Source organism: Adiantum capillus-veneris, unplaced genomic scaffold (genome assembly GCF_014529385.1).
Source record: "Adiantum capillus-veneris isolate H3 unplaced genomic scaffold, ASM1452938v2 Hic_scaffold_725, whole genome shotgun sequence".
Lineage (NCBI taxonomy): Eukaryota > Viridiplantae > Streptophyta > Polypodiopsida > Polypodiales > Pteridaceae > Adiantum > Adiantum capillus-veneris.
In genome coordinates, this window is record NW_028221729.1 from 686 (window position 1) to 24949 (window position 24264).

General features: G+C 43.4%; 1 protein-coding gene and 1 long non-coding RNA gene across 2 annotated transcripts; one reads left to right on the plus strand and one right to left on the minus strand.

The window, feature by feature from the left end:
• The first annotated feature begins 211 nt into the window (after nucleotides 1-211).
• LOC147416632 (uncharacterized) lies at nucleotides 212-902 on the plus strand. The gene is made up of 3 exons (XR_015187492.1): nucleotides 212-520; nucleotides 621-676; nucleotides 786-902. It is a non-coding gene; the product is annotated as an uncharacterized LOC147416632 (long non-coding RNA).
• A 2124-nt stretch (nucleotides 903-3026) lies between these two features.
• On the minus strand, nucleotides 3027-23731 carry LOC147416633 (uncharacterized). Its single transcript, XM_086508209.1, has 2 exons — nucleotides 23525-23731; nucleotides 3027-3185 (listed from the first exon to the last, which is right to left on the minus strand). The coding sequence occupies exons 1-2, from the start codon at nucleotides 23729-23731 to the stop codon at nucleotides 3027-3029; spliced, it is 366 nt and encodes a 121-aa protein (XP_086364335.1).
• Between the last annotated feature and the right edge of the window lie 533 nt (nucleotides 23732-24264).

The following is a 24264-nucleotide window of genomic DNA, read 5'->3' on the forward strand; positions in this document are numbered from 1 at the left end:
ATATTTTGGTACGATTTGGACCTCTTCCAATCAAAACATATTGGAAGTATCTACATATTTTCCATGTGAATGCATGGGTTTCTATGCATAAAATGCTTGGATTTTCAGAATTGTCCACATATGCATGGTTATGCTTAAGGCTTGAACTGTTGTAAGGTATATAGGAAAAATGTTGAAGCCGGGGTACAATCTCTTTTGACAGCATGAGAGTTTAAGGAATTAGGCAAGTGGCCGATACAATGGTATTTGTAGCGTGTCGAATGATTTGAAACCAAGTGTCTGCCTCTTTCTCTTATCCTGAAGCTTCCAAGTTATTCCATTTATCACTGCTATGAACAGGCCACAAAATCAGTGAAAATCACTTCTTTTAGAGAGTTCTGTGATTAACCAAAGCTTTTATGTATGGTTAGAGTGAAATGCTTTTGTTTTGCAGACATAGAGCAAGTAAGCCAGAGAAATGACTGGCTTTGCCCCATTGTTCTGAGGAAGAGGGTGTGAACCCATATTAGATTTGCAACAGGTAAACTTTATGAGGTTTCATTTGATAGGATGTACCATTCACAAGTTTGCTCGATTGCAGTTCAGATTATGTTTAATGAATTGAATCAAACTATTCTCAGCTCCATATGCCTCTCTAGACAAAAGATGGCGCCCACTGGGATTGCTATTTATAAAGGTATCTCAAATCATTTCAAGAATTATACATATTGATGATGAGTATGTGGTGAGGTGAAGGGAACATTAATGTAGTATAGATTTTTACTTTGTGTTTTTCATTCCTGCAGCTAGAGAGTTGGGCTATACGTCGGTAGCACATTATCTCGCTGATGTGCTTGAGAAGCAAGCACTGAAGTAACATTTTGCTGATGCATACAGCTGCCTCTATGCATTCAAATATGCTCTTTTTTGGTTGATCAAAAGAAAGCTTGCCCTTGTAGACCATATATACACCTCAATCTTATGATACGAATCAAATTTCTTTCAAGTAGTGGTAGTTGTCTGATATTGATTCAAAAGCAAATCAAGTCTTGGATTTGAAGCCAAAGAGAGGATGGAGTTTATGTTTGCTGTTTTACTCCGAAGATGTGGAGTGATTACCTTCAACATTTACGTGATCTTTGCAAGGCTCCATATACATCAGAATATGCGAACTCCAACACACTTTTGCTTACATTCTTTTCATGAGCGAAATATGCTTTTGCCTGCTTTATAAATGGATAAGATTCACAACCATCATACAGTTTAGACGTCTTAAACACTCCAACTTGTAAAAGCTCTTGGCTTTGTGTAGCGGCACATGGTGTCCCTCAAGGGTAAACATTTTTGTAAGGATAAAACCCAAATTTAGGTTGCCTTCACAATTTTACTGCTTTAACTTCCTCTGCTTCCCATCTTCTGCATACCCTTAGCATTTATCGCTTTTTAGTCTTCTAAGTAAGGCCTTATCATTAATTCTGCAAGGGACCTTAACGGCCCTTCACATATAAGGCCTTATCATTAATTCTACAAGTGAGCTTGTAAGACTATATGCAAATTATTATTTGTAAGGCTCTACTATAGTATAACATTCTCACTGTGTGAAATGTCTTATGCTTATTGTAAACATGAGTATTGTAAACATGAGAGAAGACTTCTAAGATGTGAAGAAAGAGTTGGCCACCTTCCATAAAACTAATGCAATTGGCCATTGGGATTTGAATTTTTATAAATTGGCTTGCACAAATTGAGTGCTTTTGAACAAGCTTCTCTACACTAGCACTGTTGGCCTTGTGACATGTCTTCATCATTATACTCTTTGTCTTGATGATAACGTTCTCTATATTTATAAATCTCATTATAATTATTATGATTAGATTTTTAAAACCTAGATATTACATTTTTAGAGAAATTTTTATTGAAAAAGGTGCTCATAAAAAAAGTCACGCTATGACACCCTCTTATTCATATAGCATACTGCTCACTTATTATCACTAGTCATTACTTGGGTTGTCCTTGTTGAACGTGAGACATTTACTCTCTTGCCATGATAGAAACACACAATTTCTACTATCTTCTCTCCCTCCTTGCTCCTATATAGCCATTATACCTTGTGTAACGTTTATGTTATTCTAAAAGCTGAAAATCTCATTGCTCAAAGCTTTGTGTTTAGTTGCCTTTACCTATTCCAATGGATTTTCCTATGGATGGTTAGTACATGCATTCTCTAAGTTATTATTGTTTGATGTGATTAGCTTGAGCATTTGACATAGAGCATTGACATGAGTAAATTTTTGTAGATGTAAGCTTCGATGAATTCTCATTCGTTGAACCTATGGTTTTGGAATCACCCACATTGTCCAAGGAACATCATGACAGTTTGAAGTGCATATAGCCAGTGTTGTTTCACCTTTAGCTCCAAAGAAAGACCGATCCTTTGAAAGTTCCCCGCTTAGCAAAAAATTCAGCTCAAAAATATAGCCACTATTGTTTCACCTTTAGCTCCAAAAAGACCGATCCTTTGAAAGTTTCTCTCCGCTGACTATATGTTTCCATATTTTATGCCTACCTTTATCCTAACAAAATACCACTTTGATGCTTTTCAATCCTTCATCTTGGTCAACACTCTATGATGTAATCTGCAAATCACTTTCTCTATGAATCAATATGATTTCTATCTTTGTAGTTTTCTATTTCGCTTTATGTTAATTCATTATTCCTATATAGGCAGGCCTTGTGATTTTATCACTTGTTTTTTTTCCAACAAAGTAGAGAAGATTATATTATCCAAAAGAGGGAGCAAAAGTTACAATTGAACCAGAACTGAGTACGATGACTGAGACGGGAGACTCTCCCACATTACATACCCCATTACATACCATCCTACATAACAACGAGATCCATAAGTATGAGCATTCTTGACATAAGTTCATCATAAATTCCCCTATGCCACCCCATATGCCCGCAGTGACTCGATCTGATTAGATAGCTTTTCCATGAAGGCTTTAGCTTGAGAGATTGCTTCATAGGTTTCTGCAATAGCTTGCATGTTAAACGCTGTCATGTTTTGAATTTCTTTTTCTCTTCCAATCGGTCAGCGGCAGATCTTGCTCATCATCCGATAATCCCAGCAGAGTCTTTGCTGCATCTTCATTGATCCTATTCCGAATGTAGTAGGTGTTGGACAGGGTAATTTTCAGCTTGTAGACCTGCAAATTAAAATCCATAAAAGTACTCTCCAGGCTTGGAGCTGGTAAGCCTCTTCAAACACAAAGAGTCTCAGTTTCCCATTAGGAAATTTGAACCCTTAGCCAGGTTAATTATCCTCACAAAGAACACAGAAAGAGACCAATCAAAGACAAAGAAAGAACCTGACGAGAGGGAGACCTCATCCGAAAAAAGACAAATAATGAGAAGAGGGTGGTGGACACACTCTATGCCTCAAGAATGTAGGGGGACAAAGTAGTCTTACACATTTTAAATGGGCTCTTACCTAGTGAGAAGGTGGGGTGGGGGGGGGGGGGGGCATATGGAACCTCCAACTTCCCTCCTTTTTTATCCGGTTTTGAAAAAATCCCAAAAATTTGAAATTTTTCAAACATTTCAAAACTCAAATTTCATAAACCTCCCTAAAACTATTTTATGGTCAAAAAAGCATTTTTTGATCTCAAAAAGTCAAAACGTGCATCCAAAAACCCTAAAATTCAAAATTTTTTTAAAACTTTTAAAAACTCTTTTTTTGCTATCCAGAGCTCCCCCAAAATTAGTTATTAGGCAAAAAGGGATTTTCTCTCTCTAGAACCCCTTTTCCAACCCCTCCTTGGTTGCAACCATCACACTCATCCTCTACTCCAACACTCTCTCTCTCTTTACACCATCTCCATTGCTGCAGCAAGGAAGCTCCTCTCTCCTCCCCTACCACCTTCCATTGCCACACCAAGCAATGCTTATCCACCTTCTCCTCCCAGTGCCACACCAAGCAAGGGTTGTCCACCTTCTCCTCCCATTGCCACAAGGGTTGACCATTTTCTCATATCACTTTATCACACCTACATTGTAGCAACAAGCAAGGTTCTTCTCCTCCTCCTAGTTTGCTTTGCTCAACCATGGCCAACTCTACTTCGCAAAGGCGACCAAAGGATGAGGTCACAGCACTTGCATGCCACAACACTAGAGGTGTACATGATGAGTGGGTGCCACAAGAGTTCACCAAAGGTGCTTGGGTATACATGCAACCATCTGTTGTTGGCCCTCATCGTGTGCGGAATCGTGCAAACTTGGATCTTCATTGGAAAGGAAAGCTCCTTGGCTTCAAGAACCGCAAAGACAAGGGGACCATAGCCATTGTGCAACATGTTTTCTCAATGTCAACCATGCACTTGCAACAACCACCTCGATTTCCAACACATTGTAAGTACATGTTTTGAGAATACAAAGCTAGGTGTGAAATCACAGTGTAATGTTATTATGGATTCATACTTAACATTTGTCATGCATTTATAGTCATATTTCCATCCACGTTGGTGGAGGAGCAGACACTACATACTCTCTCCAGCACATTCAATGCTATACATGCGGATATTGGAGCAATAATGTTCCCGCATCTTTGCCCAACCAAACTGGTTCAAAGAAGGATTTTCTTCTATTCTCACTCCTATATTGTCCCTACTTCTACACAAGCATTTGGAACGCTTGAACCCATCAAAGTAACTTCCTTATTAAGTATGGAGTGGCCGGTCCCAGATTTGTGGTCGGTAGCATCTTTCAAGCAAAAGATGATAATGGATGTCCAAAACTCTTTGAAATACTCTAAAGCTTCTAGGTCTGTGGGCTTGAGCTGGTGTTTGCCTATTCATTGTTTTGTGCACATTTTTAAAGAGTTTGGATTTGTAGAGACTACCACAATGCTTGTATGTAAAGATGCGCATTACGAGGAATTAGGAAGGCTTTTAGAAGAGGACTGGGGTTTTGTGGAGCGCATGCACAACGGGGAGTGGTACCGTTGTAAGGTTGGAGCTTCAGGTATTGGAATGCGCTATTTGAAATCCCGCACCTCCTTGTACATACGATTTCACTATGATCGTTGGATGTGCAAGCTTGGAGTGTGGACTCCCTTACAGAGTGTAGACGGCGCTATTGCAAGCTTTGACATTGCAGTGAAGATGCCCAACAATGCTTTGGAGGCAGTCCAAGTGAACAAGCATTGGAGTCTCAGTAATGTTCGAGAACATTTGGTTATTATGGGTTTTGAGGCCCTTCAACAAGCACAATTTCGTTTACAAGGTCACAAGGTGAGAATCCTTCCACCACATTTTCAATACATCATGGTTTGTCGATCATTAGATGCTTATTGTAATGAATGTCCGCAGATTGGGAAGAGAATGGAAGACAAATTGAAGGTCGAGGAGGACTGGGGGATAGATGGAACTATGCTATCGATCTTATAACTTTGTAACTCTTGCAATTTTCATATTGATCCCCGCTGTAATCAACATGATTTGCTTCGGCAAATCATGCCTTTGAATATAATTTTTTGCATTGGGATGAGAAATCATTTTTGTGGTGAAAGTGCCTTTTTTTTTAATGTCTTAAAAAAAGGGTACATTATAAAAGGGGGTCCACCTAACTCATTCACTATTTTCACTTTTGCAACTCCTGAGCTCCTCCACTCTCTATCCACACCCCAGGCTAAACATGGATGCTGCCACAGCCTCTGCATCTGTACCCACATCCACCCCTTTGTCACGCTTCATCCTCTTCCTCGAGGACACCAAATACAAAGGGAAGTTGGACCTCCACACCTTTTTTACTCGTCTCCCTGACCTTAACGCCACAGTTGCCCTTCACATGGATGCATTTGAGGAGATTTCTGCGTTCATGGAGGAGCATATCATAAAATATTCTGTATCTATCTCCCCACATGCAGGGATCTGGGTGCCTTGCGATCTTTTGCGCTATATACACAAAGGTGATCGCCCATTCGCCAAGCGGTTGCAACGATTCCAAGAAATTGCAACCAATGCAGGCCATTACTTAGACGAGCAAGCCCCTGGGGTGTCAGCGCTCAAGAAGCGCAAGTTGGGGGTGGAGTACCTTTCTCGGCTCGCAACATTTATCTTCTTGGTGAGCGAGGAACCTGATTTGGAGGAGCTCCGCTTACCACACCTTCAAGTTGGGTCCTTTATCAAGGACACCAAGGAGCAGCAGGTTATCCCCATGAACCCTGCAGTGGAAGGAAAAGCACACCAGCTCGAGTACCTTAGGGGTCTTGAGGAAGTGGTTGAGAAATCCATAGTTGCGGCTGGCCCTAGTGACACTCCAGTGCCACTACCACTGACGGATGTGGCTATCCCAGAGGTAGAAATTAGCCGCTTCTCCTCAGTGTTAGTGGATGGGGAGGAGTTTGTGTTCCTACATGATTTGGAAAAAGCATTTGGCCTGCGCATGGATGAATGCTTGAGCGTGCTATGCAACAGCAGCAAATGTCCCTTAGACAATACGCCAGATGCCCTAGAAAGCAAGCTCTTGCCAGATGGGGACTCTGTTGCTGACACTATTGCAGTTGTATGTGCGGAGGTCCTGGCAGCAGAGTAGTTGCACGTGGCTGATGAAGATTTCCAAGCCACGCAAGCCAAGGTTGAGGCTGCTAGGATGCCTATGCCATTATGCAACCTCCCATCTGATGATCCAAAGCTTGTATATGTGGTGCATGGGACCATTGACTTGGATGCAAAGGGCAACAGGGAGGAGGATGACAAGGAGAAGGAGGTAAACTGTATCCTAATTTTCATGTTACTATTTTATCCTTTGTGTCTTTTTTCTCAACCTTCATCGGTTTATGACAGGATGTTGTGGAGGTTGATGATTTTGCTGCAAGGACGGGTGGCAAGCGGACGGGCTTTGGACCTCAAGCTTCCCTTGCGCATTACCTCGGACAACTCCCCCCTGGCGATGTGGCCATTATCCATAATGAATTTACTCCCCAAGCCCATTTTATGACTCGGTCGTTAAAAGCTTTGAGCAAGTTTTTGTGTTTGAGTACCATTGCTCAATCTGCGCATCAAGTGTTCCTAGTGCGTAGATCCCTTGTATGCACAGCGTTTGGCACTGGCTTTCGTGGTAAAGTTCTTGCCCAGATAGGGATACATGCTTCCATTGGCTCAATTGACCCAAATGCCATAGCGCAGTCCCTCTTGACTGGGGAGTTGCCTTACACGCAAAATTGGCGCCAGGAAATGGTCAAAAAAATTCTGAACGCCTCAGATACATGATGTAAAATCACCGTGCTAGAAGGAATAAAAAATATTTGAAATTGTCTCTCTATATTGCAACTTCTTTTCAATCTGATTTGTCAATCTTGAAAATTGTTTCAATTGGTGATATGAATTGTTTTTTGACTTTGTTATTTCATGGTATGTAATTGCAGTCAATTTGAGTATAATTGTGATTTTTAAGTACCCTAGGGGGTTAGATTAGCCTATAAGGGGCAAAAAATGCATGGCCACAAGGGCGCGCAAATGGCCCATCCATCAGTTTTGGATGGGCCATTTGCGTGCCCTTGTGGCCAGGCATTTTTTTGCCCCTTATAGGCCAATCTACCCCCTAGGGTACTTAAAAAGCACAAATTTATTGCAATGGATTGGTTTTGCATCATTCATTTAAATGCAACCTTTTTATGGCAATTCCAGTATATGTTCACACTCAAAACACTAGAAAAGCTCAAATCAATTATGAAATGAAGTTTCCAGCAAACTATCACTTGCTTTAGCTCTACCTACTACACCCTTGCGCCAAAAAGTCAAATTACATTGGACACTTGGTTTCACAATATGTTATTTGTTTTGATATCCTATAAGGAATTCAAAGCTTGAAATGACCAAAAAAAGGTGTCCATAAGGATCCATATAAAATATTGATGCAAAACCAATAGGTTTTAGTAAATTTGGTTATTTTAAGTACCCTTGGGGGTAGATAAGCCTACAAGGGGCAGAAAAAGGCCTGGCCACAAGGGCGCGCAAATGGCCCATCCATCAGTTTTGGATGAGCCATTTGCGCGCCCTTGTGGCCAGGCATTTTTTTGCCCCTTATAGGCCAATCTACCCCCTAGGGTACTTAAAAAGCACAAATTTATTGCAATGGATTGGTTTTGCATCATTCATTTAAATGCAACCTTTTTATGGCAATTCCAGTATATGTTCACACTCAAGGACACTAGAAAAGCTCAAATCAATTATGAAATAAAGTTTCCAGCAAACTATCACTTGCTTTAGCTCTACCTACTACACCCTTGCGCCAAAAAGTCAAATTACATTGGACACTTGGTTTCACAATATGTTATTTGTTTTGATATCCTATAGGGAATTCAAAGCTTGAAATGACCAAAAAAAGGTGTCCATAAGGATCCATATAAAATATTGATGCAAAACCAATAGGTTTTAGTAAATTTGGTTATTTTAAGTACCCTTGGGGGTAGATAAGCCTACAAGGGGCAGAAAAAGGCCTGGCCACAAGGGCGCGCAAATAGCCCATCCATCAATTTTGGATGGGCCATTTGCGCGCCCTTGTGGCCAGGCCTTTTTCTGCCCCTTGTAGGCTTATCTACCCCTAAGGGTGCTTAAAATACACAAATTTACTGAAATTGACTACTATTACATACAGAACTTGAAATTACAAAGATAATAGAATGAGTAGACACAACTGTTGATCATATTGTCATTGGAAAGTCAAATCATTACAAAGATAAGGGTGTGCAATACAAAAAGAGGGGTAACTTCGACTAATGCTCGAAGTCTCGTCGCAATCGTCGTGCAAGCTGCATATCTTTTGGCTGTATTGTCACTCGCTTTGCATGAATGGCACATAGGTTGGTATCTTCCAACACTGAAATGATGTGGGCCTCTGTAGCTTCTTGAATAGCCTCTAGCGCTATTGCTTTCATTCTGTACTGATTTCCATAGCTTTGAAGCACTTCCTTCACAGTGCGAGCAAAGGGGGCGCGTCGAATCAAGAGCTCCGTCGTCTTCTGGTAGTGGCAGATTTTTGTAAATGCCCTTGCTATTTTCGGCGCCGCTGCGGTTGTCTTGGGGGCACTTGCACATTTGTTGGCGGGCGGCGTGAAGGCTTCTTGAAAAACTTAGACTTGCGTCTGTTTACATGCTTAGGGGCTGGTTCTGCAGCCTGTTCTGATTCTTCCTCTTCCCTTGGTTGCCGATCTTGTCGTGTGGGGAGAGCTCCCTTGCCTTGAGGCAATGTCTTCCCCCCAACGGCCACCCGGTGTGTGCGCGGTATTTTTTCTCGCAGCCATGGTGGCTCACTCTCTGATTCGGTGTCTGTATTGACCACCCGAGTCCTGGATGGTCTTGCTTGTGATTGGGGGCGCGACGGCTGCTCCCTATCGGACTCTGATGTTTGCTGGCCCTCTGCTTCTCTCCAGCGCTGGGCACGTTGCTTCATTCTCTTTCTAGGTGTTATATCTTGAGGAGGTGGAGATTCAACAGTCCTTGATGACTCTCGTGCCCTACCACCATGCCCACTACCAGAAGAGTTCCTGGAACGGCCAGGTGTTCGTGGCCGTTTTCTTGTGCCTTTAAGCCATGACGGCTTCTCACATCCTTGGAGGGTGTTTTTGTTGGCAGGCGGATGCTCTTTCGCGGTTTGTTTGGTGCGCGCCATTTCGTTGGTAAGAGCTCACCTGTTCTTAAGAAATGAGTGATTTATGAGAGCATGCAATATTTATAAGGGCCCCTTTAAAAAGGGCCCTGTTCACACTAATTTTTTTAAAAGAAGTATTATTTTTTAAATAAACATGTCGCTAAGAGTTGGACCCTACGTTCACGTTTAGTGACTCGCGCAGTATCCACTTTGATCCTTGTCGCACTCTACATCGCCGCCATGCAGCATGCTTGGTGGGACCTTGCGACATTTGCCACTTGTTGCTATGCTCTTGACGACTCCATTTGCGCACTTCAATAGCAATCTTGGATTGTCGCGCACGTTCCATTGTGAGCTTACGAGCAAATGTTGTGCGAAAAAACCAGTTGAACATCTCCTCCAAATAATTGGATTGCACCATTCCACCACCATGTCGAGTATTTTTGAAGTACACTCCCCTTGCTCGATAATGGGACTTCTCCATGCCTTGAGTGCTAAAAATTTCAAGCGATCCATACTTGTGCATAAAAAATGCACCATGCGCAAACAAGATATGCTGTTCACATGAGCAAACGATCCACATTAGTAAATAAAAACAATCCCTTGTAATGAATACACCATGAATGACTTACCATGTAATGTGTGATGTTATTTTCACCCCAAGAAAGGGTGAAGACCTTGGTAAAATCCGCCAAAGCTTCTTGAAATGATTGCCGTTGTTCTTCTGTTGTGCTGTTAAGGCTCATAAGCTTGACCATTTTATCAAAATGGGCCCAAACTTGCTTGTGCTTGTTTGCAAGCTCGCCATTTGAATCATTGTCAGTAGTAGCTTTGCGTAACTCCTTCCAAAGCTCCCAAAGGTTACCTGCCTGCTGGTTGGAGCTGCTTTGAGCATCATATCGACTTGGCTTTCCTTGGGAAACTTTCTTCAAAAAGTGTCTAGCTTTTTGTCCACTCATTGACACTTGTTGAGCAATTTCATGGGTCTCCCCTGTGTTCTTTGCAGCAACTATAGACACATTTCCACCGTGACAGCCAATGGAATTCAAGAGTACCTCCACTCTTTCGATCGCTTCCTGGGACTTTTCCAACGGTTTCATTGTGAAAGCATAGTCAATGTGGAGCTTCAATAGCCTATCAAAAATACGCATGAATGCGTGTAATGTACAAAAATGTACATTCGATAGAGGAAATCGAAAGATTGGATTCCAAGTGTGGTCCTTTTGATCACGGTCTGGGGCATTGAGCATGGGACATCTCAGAATAGACGCTTCCCATTCTCTACCTTCATCTCCGACATCATGACAATCTAACCCTTGTTCTCCATGCCCTTGCCATGGAAGCATGTAACTGGCCTTTGCAGTGCTCTTATGTGATTTTTGTCCATTAGGTTTGTACCCTCGAGTGCAAAATGGACAAGGCATGAGAGAAGAAGCCCCTTGTTTGCAGCCAAGCAAACACTTTATGGTCTTCAAATCCCCACCTAAGTGCCACTCCACATCATAACTACCAAAGCCCTCAATCTCCAACTTCTGACCTGCAATTTGGGAGTGTATTACTTCTGTGATCCATGGAGTTCTCTCAAAAATCCACGAAAGTACTCCATTGGTCTCTTTGGGCACCTCAATAGCACCCAACCACCAAATGTCTTTCTCTGATTGCACGCTAAAAGATAGGGTGGGATATGGCTCGACTGAATCCCTTCGCTTGGTTTGCAGAAGGGCCTCGTTCATTAGAGTGACACTTAGCCTCTCTAACCTTCGGCCTTTCACTATTTGACACTCATCGAGTTTCAGCACAAAAGCGACTTTTGTGCCAAGCACTACAAAATAAATAGTGCTAAGACCTTAAACTTCAGCTTCTATGAAAAGAATAATACCAAAGAAAAAAGTAAAGTGTGTCACCTTCTTCAGGTAACTCGTAAAATCTAAGCATGGCTTCTTGAAGCCTTCTAAGATCCACGAAAATATTGTTCCACATTGTGTAAGGAAAGCCCTTATTCGAAGGTCTTATGGATTGTTTCTTACCTTTTCCCCTTGTCTTTGTTGCGCACGAAGCATAAAGGGAAGTTGGCATTGTGTCCTCAATGTGTAGGTATGTCCCAATGCGGGAGAACACATCTTCGTTTGTGGCCTTCTTTGCGAGCTTGACCTTGTGAGGAACGGGAAATAGGTTTTCCACAATGCCATGTTCTTTGAGGGCATCCTTTAGGAGTTGAAAAATAGCCTGATAGGCTTTGGTGCTGATTCCAGCCTCATCACAAGCTTGTTGAACGTCATCATCATTAACCACATTTCTTAATTTACGCATAAGGTCCTTGGTGACTGCATCCTTAATGTGCTTACCTCCAGGTGATTGTAAGATAGAAATAACGTCCTCTGTATTGAGACAACTAGTGAGAAGGTTGACTCGATTATCTTGGCTTGTTCCACCGCATGCCTCCTAGATGAAGTTTCTAGCAACAAATAAACATAAATGTTAGAAAATAGTGTGAAGTAAGAATGCAGCATGCAAGTAAAGACCAAATCACCTTGTGGCTGTAACTCGTCGTTTGCGTGCTCCTCCGGAATGTGCAAGAGTTTCAATGGATGAATACGGGCGTTTGCGTTCCCTTGCACCAAGGGGTGTTTCTTTCAAGTATGTGATGGTGTTGGTAAGCTTCTGGATGTGGGACTCCTTTTCTTGCATTTGTTGTTCAAGACTTTTAACTACCCTCTCCGAAGAGGCAACACTCTCTTGTAATGCCGTCGTCTTGAGGTGAAGAGCTTGACATTCGTGCATCCACATATGCAAAGAAGCACCTGCACCCATACACAGCCGCTTGCAATAGCCTAACAAGCCTGCTTCTCCCCTCCCAAGAAATTGAAGAAATGTGGAAAGGCTATTAAACGGTGGATGGAAGCGGCTTATAGGATCGTAAGGGTACAAATGGCCATCCACCCAAATGTCAACATTGGTCTCACAAGCGGTGCGACGTTCCTGTGATGACCTTTGATCACCTTCACTAGTGGTCTTCGGTGCAAATGCCGTGGGTAAGCGAATATGTATGCTTTTGGTGTGCGGAGTACGTGGTGGTGGAAGCAAACCATTTGTGATGTCCGTGAGCACCATGGAAGCTGTTGCATGAGGAAGCAAATGATGAAAAGATAGAGGGGGAAGGGTAGAGAGGCCGAGCAGGATGGAAGGAGAGAAGGAGGGAGGGAGGGGAGGGAGAGATTGGGGAGGAGGAGGAAGGTAGGGGCAGAGAGGGAGAGGAGAGGGAGAGGGGGAGAGGAGGGAGGAGGGAGGAGGATGAGAGAACAAAATGTTTATTACTTTTTGGGGGAAAAGATTTTTGAAAAAATGGACTTTCTAAGCTTGTGGGTTAAAAAATGGGTCAAAAAATGATTTTTGGATATGTATATATGTTGGGAGGGAGTTTTAAGTAAAAAACAAATAAAATGAAATTTTTTAAAAAAAGTCAAATTTTGACTCTTTTTGACCCACGGAATTGCTGATGTGGACACACCCCTATGCTTCCTTCACTTTAAAAAAAGCTAGAGAGAGAAAGCAACCCTTTAGGTCCACATCCTACATTTGTCTAAAAAAAAGGCTAGAAAAGCCTACTCAAAACTACCTTCTTCAATGCCCTTGCCCTCTAAACCCCACACAACATTAGCCTTAATCCCTAAAAATTAGGATTCCTTACAAGGCCCATGCAAGGTTCATATTTCTCCTAATGCAGATGATCCAAAGAAATTCAGCCCTAGTACTATTCCAGTAGGTGGTTAATATGCCTATGGAGTCACCTAGCAAAAGTTGTTTCCAAGAGACTTGAGTGGTCAAAACAGAGTTAAGAGGTACTAGAATCGTGGTTGATTGGGGACAGGTCATAAACAAATGGACCACCGACTCCACACTTCTTTTACATCTTGAGCAAATCCCTGCCGAGATGCCTGCTTTCTGCATTTTCTCCCCTGTCCAAATTTCTTTATGTTGAATGAGCCACATCAGCACTGACTTTTTCGGTTGTATGTTTTTGTCCCAAAGTTTTTTGAACTTGAACCCCCATTGCCTGCAGTCCAGGCTTACATTCCATCGTCTGTTGAGGGTGAGGTGTAAAGGTGGGTTAATGTCTTTCCCGGCTATCTGGGGATGTTGGAGCTTGAAGCCCCCTTTCCAACTAAATGCATTTAGATGGACTGAGTCTTTGAGCGACACTTTCCAGCAGTTTTCCACCGGAAACAGAGCAATTCTAATCATGATAAGGTTGAGTTCCCAGGGTTGGAGAGGGAAGAGGACAAGTAGGTCTTCTCTAGTTTTCCATTTCTGAAGGTTAGAGTTCCATAGATCTCCCAAGGAAGAGATTCCTTTTCTGTGACAACGAAGGGCAATTTTTTGTGTCTTTCATTGATGGCCGCTAGGTGAAGGAGTACGAGCGGAAGTGCGACGCGAGAGAGAGTGCGAGAAGAAGAGCACGACGATATGGTGAACTCGCTCTACTGTAATGTGTAGAGCATAGTGAGTTCTTATTAGGTTTTAACAAAAGAATATGTGTACATACCTGGCGGCCCGCCCACTTACCTGGGCGACCACATTGGGCTTTATACCCCAACAACCTCCCACTTAAAGTCCAATGTGGTACTTTAAGTGTGAGAGAAGCTACTATACAAGCTAATATACAAGAGATGTAGAGAAGTGATGTACTACCCTACACCTAACTGCTTGCGAAAATGCGCAAAGCTCTCTGAGGGAAGTCCTTTTGTAAGTAGATCAGCAGGATTTTCTGTGGTGTGAACTTTGACAAGCTGAAGTTGCTTATCCTCGAGCATTTCCCTGATGAAATGATACTTCACATCCACATGCTTTGTCTTTGAGTGATAAACTGGATTGCGAGCCAATTGTATAGCACTTTGACTATCACAATATAACACAGGCATCTCTTCTTTGATTCCCAAATCTGTTACTAGTCGATTAAGCCAAATTGATTCTTTGCATGCCTCTGATGCTGCAACATATTCAGCCTCTGTAGTAGACTGAGTAACACAATCTTGTAATCTAGAACGCCATGATACTGCTCCACCAGCCAATGTAAAAACATACCCTGACGTAGACCTTCTGTTGTCTAAGTCACCTGCATAATCTGAGTCTGTAAAACCCTTTACACTTAGCTCCTGAATCCCATAGCATATACGCATACTCTTTGTAGCTTTCAGGTATCTCAATATTCCTTTCACTGCCTCCCAATGTTTTTTGCCTGGGTTTGACATGTATCGACTTACTACTCCCACTGCAAATGCAATGTCTGGGCGAATAGCAATCATTGCATACATCAAACTACCCACTGCAGACGCATATGGAATCTTATCCATTTCAGCCTGTTCTTCCTCAGACACAGGACAATCTTGTTTGCTAAGTTTCACATATGGTGGCAATGGAACACTCAATGCCTTTCCCTTCTCCATATTGGAACGTTGCAAAACCTTGTCAATATACTCTGTTTGAGATAACCAAATCAACTTTTTTGATCTATCTCTCTCAATGCGCATACCAAGTATATGACTTGCCTCACCCATGTCTTTCATGTCAAACGATTTTGCCATCTTTGACTTCAAAGCTGAAATTTCTTCCAAGTGCTTGCCAGCAATCAACATGTCATCCACATACAAAATAAGGATCAGCCAACTGCCATCCTTAGCCTTCTTTGTGTATAGACAGTGATCGAACTCACTACGTTTGTAGCCTTGAGAAAGCATAAACTTGTGGAACTTATGGTACCATGCCCTCGGTGATTGTTTTAAGCCATAAAGACTCTTTAACAACTGGCATACCAAATCTTCCTTGCCTTTCTCAACAAACCCTTCTGGCTGCTGCATGTAAATTTCCACATCTAAATCACCATGCAAGAACGCTGTCTTGACATCCATTTTGTGCAACACCAAATCTAATATGGCAACCAATGCAAGAAAGCATCTCAATGTAGTCATCTTGACCACTGGAGAGAAGACTTCATCAAAGTCAATGCCTTGTTCTTGCTTAAAGCCCTTGGCAACAAGCCTTGCTTTGTACTTTGGCTGACTTTCATGAGCGGTGATCTTATACCTGTAAACCCATTTACAAGGTAAACCCTTTTTGCCCCGTGGTAATTTAACTAGCTTCCATGTCTGGTTTTTATGCAGAGCTGTCATCTCTGACTACATGGCCAATTGCCAATTCCCGGAGTCCTTCATTTGCAATGCTTCCTTGTAACATGAAGGCTCATTGCAATCAGTCAACATGACATAGTTCATAGATGAAACAAACCTATCAGGAGGTCGCGTGACACGTCCAGATCTACGCACAACAGGTGGCTCAGGCTCAGCCACAACCTGTGGTTCCAATCTATCCTGTCCTTGCTCCTCTTCAACCCTGACATTTTGTCTTGCACGTGCAGGTCCATCTTCTTGGAACACAACTCTTCTAATCTCTTCAACCCTCTCTGGGTTTAGAATGATATTTGGATTCATTAAAGTGAACATCATTGCTGCGGACAACCTTTCTGGATTCGGGATCCCAAAGTCTGTACCCCATCTCACCAGAATTACCATAGCCTAGAAAGATGCACTTTCTACTCTTTGGCTCAAGTTTGTTCCTAAATTCCTTTGGAACATGAGTATATGCCTCACAGCCAAAGACTCTGAGATGCTAGTATGAGGGCATTTTGCCTGACCATACCATCTCTGGCACTGAATCCTTCTGCAAAACCTTGCTAGGAGATCTATTTACAAGATGAACAGCTGTTGATACAGCTTCAGCCAAAAACCCATTTGGCAGATGTGCATTAGACAACATACTTATGACCTTCTCTTGTATGGTCCTATTCATCCTCTCAGCAACACCATTTTGAGGAGGATTGTAAGGAGCAGTAAGTTCACGTTTTATACCTTTTGACTCACAAAAGTCCTGAAAGGCCTTTGAAACATACTCTTCACCATTGTCAGTGCGTAAGCATTTAAGCTTCTTGCCACTCTGATTCTCCACAAGTGTCACAAACGTTTTGAAAACGCTAAACGCTTCATCCTTGTGCTTGAGAAAGTAAACCCATACTTTCCTCGAGTAATCATCTATAAATGTCATAAAGTAAGAAGCTCCCCCTAGAGATAGGTTAGGCATAGGTCCACACAAATCACTATGAACAAGTGCCAACTGTGTATCTCTTCTACTGCTTCTATGCTTATGTGGCTGCTGTGTTTGCTTACCATACAGACAATTTTCACAGAATTAAAAATCATTAAATGAAAAGACAGGCAAATAACCAGAACGAGACAAGATTTCCATTCCCTTCTTGGACATATGTCCTAACCGGCTATGCCACAAAGAAACATCCGGCTGCTCGGTTACATTGATTACATTTTTAGAGACATTTGATACATAAATCATGTAAAGTCCTCCACACTTTAATCCATGTGCTACTGTCATAGAACCCTTGGATATCTTCCACATGTTCTGTCCAAAAGTGGTGACATAGCCAGCATCATCAAGTAAACCTGTGTTGATCAAGCTCTTTGTAATTGCGGGAACATGTCTCACATTCTTCAGCGTGAAAGAAGAGCCATTCTGAAACATCAATTGAACATCTCCAACACCTAAGATCTCACATGTCTGCCCATTGCCTAGCCGAACATGATCTTTAGTGGTCACATAAGAGGTAAACCACTCCTTGTTTGGAGACACATGAAGTGATGCCCCTAAGTCTATAATCCAGTCACTCAGTGCATTTCCATCAGATGCTGTAAGAAGAGCTGAGTCCATTGTATTCTTCAAGAAGTAGATGTCTCCTGACACTAGACTGTCATCCTCTGCAACAGTGTTTGTCACATTTATTTCTTGAATCTTCACTGAGGACTTGTTCTTCTCACCATGGTCTTCTGTTTTCTCTTTGCCTTTTTCTGCTTTCCATTCTCTGCAGTCTCTTTTCATGTGACCCTTCTTGCCACAATAGTAGCATTCTATGTTACTCTTGCCTTTAGCACTCCTGGACTTACTACGAGACTGATTCCTCTTTCCACCTTGTACTTATCTTTGGTCCTTCCCCTGACAACTAAGGCTGTTCCTTTGCCTTTGTCCATTGTCTTTCTATTGGTTTCTTCAGTAAGCAGACTTCCTTCTACACCTGCAATGTTCAAACCATCTGGAGGTGCAGAATTACTCAAAGGTGTGCGAAAAGTGACCCAACTTTCCGGCAATGTGATCAACAGGAACATAGCTCTAACAGGTTCATCAAACTTGACACCTTGAGCTGACAACTGACTGTAGATGGTGTTGAATTCATTCAGATGATTGGACATAGGGGTCCCTTCTTTCATCTTCAAGTCAACAAGCTTCTTAAGCCAATATAACTATGAAGCTGCACTCTGCTTCTCATAAAGATCACTCAGCTTTATCCATGCTTGATAAGCCGACATCTCGTCTGCTACATTGAAGTAAACGCTTTCTGCCAAAGTCAGCATAATGGTAGAAAGTGCCAATTCATCCATTTCGTTCCATTCATCTTCGTCCATCTTCTGGTTTTATCCCCTTGAGCTTTATAGGTTTTATCTGCTTCTTTTGTACCAACACGTGCCAAATCTGCTTCTTCCACAATGGGAAATTGGTTCCATCCAGCTTCTTGATATTGTAAAGAGCAGTGTCCTGTGATCCAGCCATAGCTACGCTTCACAGTAGTTTACTTTCCTGGGAAAAATTCGGCAGAGTTTCCCCTGTAAACTTACCTCTGAACCAATATCAACCTGTCAAATGAACCAAGAAAGCTTCAGATTCTGCAGAAATTTTGGCAGAGTCTCCTTTGTAAAATGGCTCTGGTGTACTAAAAACAGACCAAAAGACAGCTCCAAAAACCACTATCTCTCTAACACTGTAAGCTGTGGGTAAACCTGTCCTGCACCTGTACTGTCTCTGATTGTCCTGTCACTGTCCTGTAAGCATAGACTGCGACAATGCCTCAACGGCAGTAAAGCAAACATGCAATCCCAACTATCTAACTCACAGTCAATACATCCTAGCTGCCTTTCTAAGGGTGCTCGAGGGATCGCTCCAAGACCTGTATCACCGAAAGGATCTCAACATTCGAGAATCCCCCAGCTCAATAAAACCTCACTCGACCCTCAACAAAGGTTGCAGTAAATCTGACAGTACATAGACTTCCCACAAAGTCATACATCCACAAATTTCCCACTATATGTTGTAACCGCTCCGACGGTTGTTTGCTGCGTGACTCACAGCCAGCAAACCCTCAACAGACATACATCATCTCTGACAATACATCCCATGTGGAAGTACCTGCAATGTCAGGATGAAATCTGGAATATCAAGCAGCAAACACAAGGTACCTGATGAACTAGTGGATGTCGCCTACAGTCTGTGTGCAGATACGCTCATGTCGTATGTGACACTCCTCCAAGAACTGCGAGCCGTCCTTCGATGTGTAGACAGCCACAAATCAGCACTCTGGAAGTGCAGATATCCTTAGCACCTGCAGTCGTAGGCCGAAACCCCAAATTTGCAGAGTCGGATCTGCACCCGCCGAGACCACGTAGTCGAAAATGGCCTGCGCAGAACTTTGTCGAAGCCGAACGGTGGCCGAGATGACCTGAGGCCATATCTTCACCTATCGAATTTCACTCCAATCTGAGCTGGTGACTCTAGCCTCCTGCAGTGCTGCCCCGAGCCTCGATCTGAGCTCTGATACCAGTTGAAGGAGTACGAGCGGAAGTGCGACGCGAGAGAGAGTGCGAGAAGAAGAGCACGACGATATGGTGAACTCGCTCTACTGTAATGTGTAGAGCATAGTGAGTTCTTATTAGGTTTTAACAAAAGAATATGTGTACATACCTGGCGGCCCGCCCACTTACCTGGGCGACCACATTGGGCTTTATACCCCAACACTAGGGGGGCAAGGGGCCACCATACTGAGTCCAGTCTCCAGACCGCAAGGGAGCTGTTAGAGTTTCCATTTACCTTCAAATTGATTCTAGAGCGGTTCCATGCACTCCATAGTGAGATCAACAGGTCGTAGCCCCTAGGTTTAATCATTTGTGGCCCGAAGAAGATAGTGACCCAACTCAAATTTGTCCAGTTTTTACATTTAACCAGTGAGAATAGGTGGAGTTTCCTGAACAGGAGGCTTGCCCATTCCTGTTGTGCGGGTCTTCCAAAGCTCGGACGATCAACTTAACCGCTATTTTGTATGCCCAATTGGTCAAGTTTTTGACCCCCAGCCCTCCTTTCTCTACTGGCAAGCAGCATACCTCCCATCGGACCTTGGCAGCACCCGCACCCTTTTTGAAGGGATTGCCTGCCCAAAGAAAATTCCTGCAATATTTGATTACCTGTTCTAGGTGTCCCTCAGGAGGTCTCCAGCAACTGAGAAAGAAGAGAATATAAGATGCAAGAAAGTGATTGATCACCAATACTCGGCCTGCTAATGAAGACTGAAATCCTTTCCACCTTTCGAGTTTGGACCTAAACCTATCCATGACCCATTCCCATCTCTGTTTGACTGACCTTAAAACCAAACGGAATACCTAGCAACCTAAACACTTCCCCATCCTGAATAATTTTGCATCCCTGGCTGGTAAGCCAGTCCGGGAGGGGAGATAGAGAAGCTCTAATGCCTGTCTTGCTGTGGTTGACTTTAGACCCCGATGCCAGACAAAATGTCTCCACAGCCTGTCAGAAATTCAGCAGAGTTCTTTCATCATTGCACAGCACTGCATTTGTGTTCTCAGCAAATTGTGAGAGGCATTGCTATTTTTCACTGTTAGGAAGAGGGACACCCTTTATATTGCCTTCTGAAATGTTTCCTTTGATTAAGCATTTAAGACCATCAGCACTTATTGCAAACAAAAGAGGGGCCATGGGGGCAACCTTGCCTAATTGACCTATTCAGTTCAAATACTTCTGATAAGACCCCATTGAGGGCAACTCTTGCTCTTGCATGACCAAATAGGGTGGCAACAAACCGGATCAGACCAAGTCCAAATCCCATTTTTTCCAGACTTTTCAGGATAAAGGACCATTCAAGGCGGTCATAGGCTTTGTCAAAGTCAATCTTGACAAATACATAGTCGCTTCCCATATTCTCAGCATTTTCAATGCCCTCTCAAAGGGATATGACCGCCTCAATGATCCTTCTCCCTTTGTTAAACCCTTTTTGTTCCGAGCAGATCCACTTCATCAGGGCAGGTGTGATCCGGATTGCCACCACTTCAGCAAATATTTTGTAGCAAGTATTAAGCATAGTAAGAGGTCTCCAATTGGCAAGGTTTTCCCTGGCACCTTTTTTGTGCAGAAGTTTAATGATCCCCATGTTGATGGAGTAGGGTAGTGCTTTGAATTTGACTGCTTCCTCCCAGACCTGAAGAAGAAAAGGGGAAAGAACTTCTTTGAACATCTGAAAAAACTCTGTTGGGAGCCCATCAACCCCCGGAGATTTATGAGGGGCTAGGGCGTTTATCACATTCTGGATTTTTGAGATAGAAAAAGGCGAGTCAGCTTGCAGTTTGGTAGTCTCAGGGATAACTCTACACCTATGTTTCCACACAATTTCCCTTGCTCGGCTGACTGGTTCAGAGAGCATCTCCTTGGGGCTGAAGAGCTGCTCAAAGTGGCCTCTCGTATAACTGATGTTTTCTTCTTCTTTCTGAATTGTACCATCTGTGTCAGTGAAAAGAGGGGTGGCCTCTCTAACATGTTTTCTCCTCATCATTTTGAACATTTCTTTGGTTGGTCGGTCTACCTTTCTAGCCCACCACTCCCAAAAAAAAATGAGGCATGTTTAAGGGCAAGATCCTCTTCCTGCTTAATTCGGAAATAGAGTTCTGAATGGTTTCATTCTGAGGCCCTGATTCAAGCTCGCTTAGGGAGCTGTAAAGCTGGTCCCTTCTCTTCCTCCTGATTGAAGTGACCTCCTTCCCGAATTTGGAGAGCAGTTTTTGTGTTTCTCTGACTGCTTCTGCCCAGGCTGCAGCCGGCGGGCTGTTAACTCACAAAAATTTGGAATGCCAAACCTTGCATATGGACTCTTGAACCATCAGGAGCTTGAAAAGGGCAGGGTCGGTGTGAAACCATTGTTTACGAATCTTTCCAACTTTCTGGTCGATTATGGACACCACTGGATAATCATCAGAGATGCAGGAGTTGTACTTGACTTTGCTTTTGACCCTAGTGAACGAGTTAGCCAGGGGAAGAGAAATGTAGCTACGGTCAAGACGGGCTTTCCTAGCATTCTCCCCTCTCGAGTCATTTTGTTAGGAGAAGCATCCCTCTTCTCCCATGTCCCACATCTCAAGACTGTCTTTCAATCTGTCCTATGCAGCCTTCTCGCTACCATTGATGACCATGCATTTACCAAGAAACCTGTCTAGAGATGATTCAACCATGTTGAAGTCACCCATCATGAGGATGTCCCCTTTCACCTGAGACAATTCCTCCCATAACCTGCTTCTTTGGGCAGTAGCTCTTATAGCATACACCAAGACCAAGATGCATTTAACAGGCACCACGATACTAACAGCCACCCAGTGCTCTCCTCCTAGGACAATGGGCACCTGAGGGAGAAAGGAGTGAGGAACCCCTATCGAGGTGCCTCCAGATCCCCTTTGATGAGATGAAGAGAACCACTGTAAAGATTGCGATATTTCGTTGAGTCTTCTGGTCAAGTCCTCACCCGTGACCTTGATCTCTTGAAGAGATATAATGTCCACAGGATTGTCAGTAACCCAGGCTTTTAATTTCTTGGATTTAGTGGGGTCAATAAGCCCCTTGACATTCCAATTGACGGCTCTCATCTATGCACCCGTTTGTTTTTTTTGGCTTTGTTGGCCGGGGATTTTACATTCTTCTGACCGACAGGTTCGTGAGTCCTCTTGTTGTCTTTCTGGATCTCCATAGGTGCCGGGGCTGGAGAGGGGGGAATGTTTTCCTTATTCACTGCTGCAGGTTGCGGGGTGGCTAGATTAAGATCGATAAGGGAATCTTCGTCCATTCTATTCACCTAGGATTCTAATTCCGCACGGAGAGATTCCTCAGCATCGGATTCGGAAACCTCTGATTCAAGCAACTCTTTTTCATCGAACCCATTGAGTGGAGCCAGAACCGAAAATCTGTTAGGCTGCCAAGTTTTGGGTCTAGGTTTTCCTTTATTCTTCTTCTAAGGAGAATGTTTTCCTCTCCCATGAGTGACCGTGGTGAACTTGCCAGCCCCTTCTTGAGGGCCTTGTTCCTTGTTTTCTACTGGTTCAGAAGAAGGATCTGGGGGGAATTTAATCGGACAGTTTTTGACATAGTGGGCTTTGTCCCCTGAGTGAAAGCACGCATTAGGCAAGTATTTATAGGTTATTTCTTGATTGAACAGTTCTCCATCGTCTGTAAAGATGTCAATGGAAGTGGGGAGATCCCTTGAGATGTCCATTTCTATTAGCACTTGGGGGTGCCATGAAGGGACATAGTTAGTCTTCTGTCTACCCCCTAGTACCTTACCTAAGGGGGGCCCAATCTCAGCTAAGTGAGCATGGTAATGCATCGGTAGGTTTGGGAATTCGACCCAGACAGGGTAATTGACTAAAGCCAAATGTTCTGGGTTAAATTCTTTGTGCCAGCGAAACAGACTCAGAGGTGAAGACCTAATGACCCACTTCCCATGGCTTAGCACAGAAAAAGCCATGGCTGCAGTTTTGAAGACGAACAGATAGTGGCCTTTTGGTAGCGCCTGAATCGTTTCCACTTCTGCCTCTAAAGGCCCCCAGTAATTTCTAATCCAGTTTCTAAGGGACTCTACAGGGGGGACGGGGTCCGGCTAGGAGACCTATCAGAGCTCTTTCTTCAAGATCTTTTTGTTTCTTTCTGATCTGAGAAGCAAGCAGAGTGACGAAGGGCTTACCTCCGAGACCTCGTTGAGAGCATCCTCCAGCAGCTCCTTCACCTTCTCTCCTGAAAAGCCCCTTGGGAAGCTTGTCTTCTTGGTGATAGGGGCCTGGTTGATAAGCTTCTTCACCTCCTTCTGCAGCTCTTTAGGGATGGTATGACGAGGAGGGGAGACCATTGTCGCCTGTTCAGAATGACGCTTTGAGCTTCTGCACGAGGCCATGCGGAAGCGCTGTCAGTACTTCGTGAAACAGGGCTGTCTTTAGCAGCACATTTTCCTGCGGGGAGTTGTCGAGCACCAGGCTACGATGGGGAAGGTGGTTAGCAGGGTGCCACGCATTCAGGGACGAAGAAGTGAAGGTGCATGCAGACTCGTGTGGAGAAGACATGAGGGGACTAACGTAGTGGGCGTAACCTTGAGGGTTACGCCCCTGACGCGACTTGTTTAGTCTAGTCTAGGGCTAGGCCATCGCTAAGACAACTTAAGCTCTCTCTCTAGGGTTCCAACCTCACCCTTTGACGACCTTCAGAGAGTTGTTCTCAGGATAGATACAATTTAAAGCATTGATAAAAGAAGCATTGAGTCCTGACTCCTCTCTCTCTCACATGTACCTATGTCCTCGTTTCGTAGTTACTGACAACCCCCCAAAGCTTCCTAGCAGTGTGCCAGTGCCCTAATGGGTGATCAATTGATGGCATTCTGCACACATGTCAATGAAAGCATTACTAATGTCGTTTTCCAACAGTCCTCTAAGT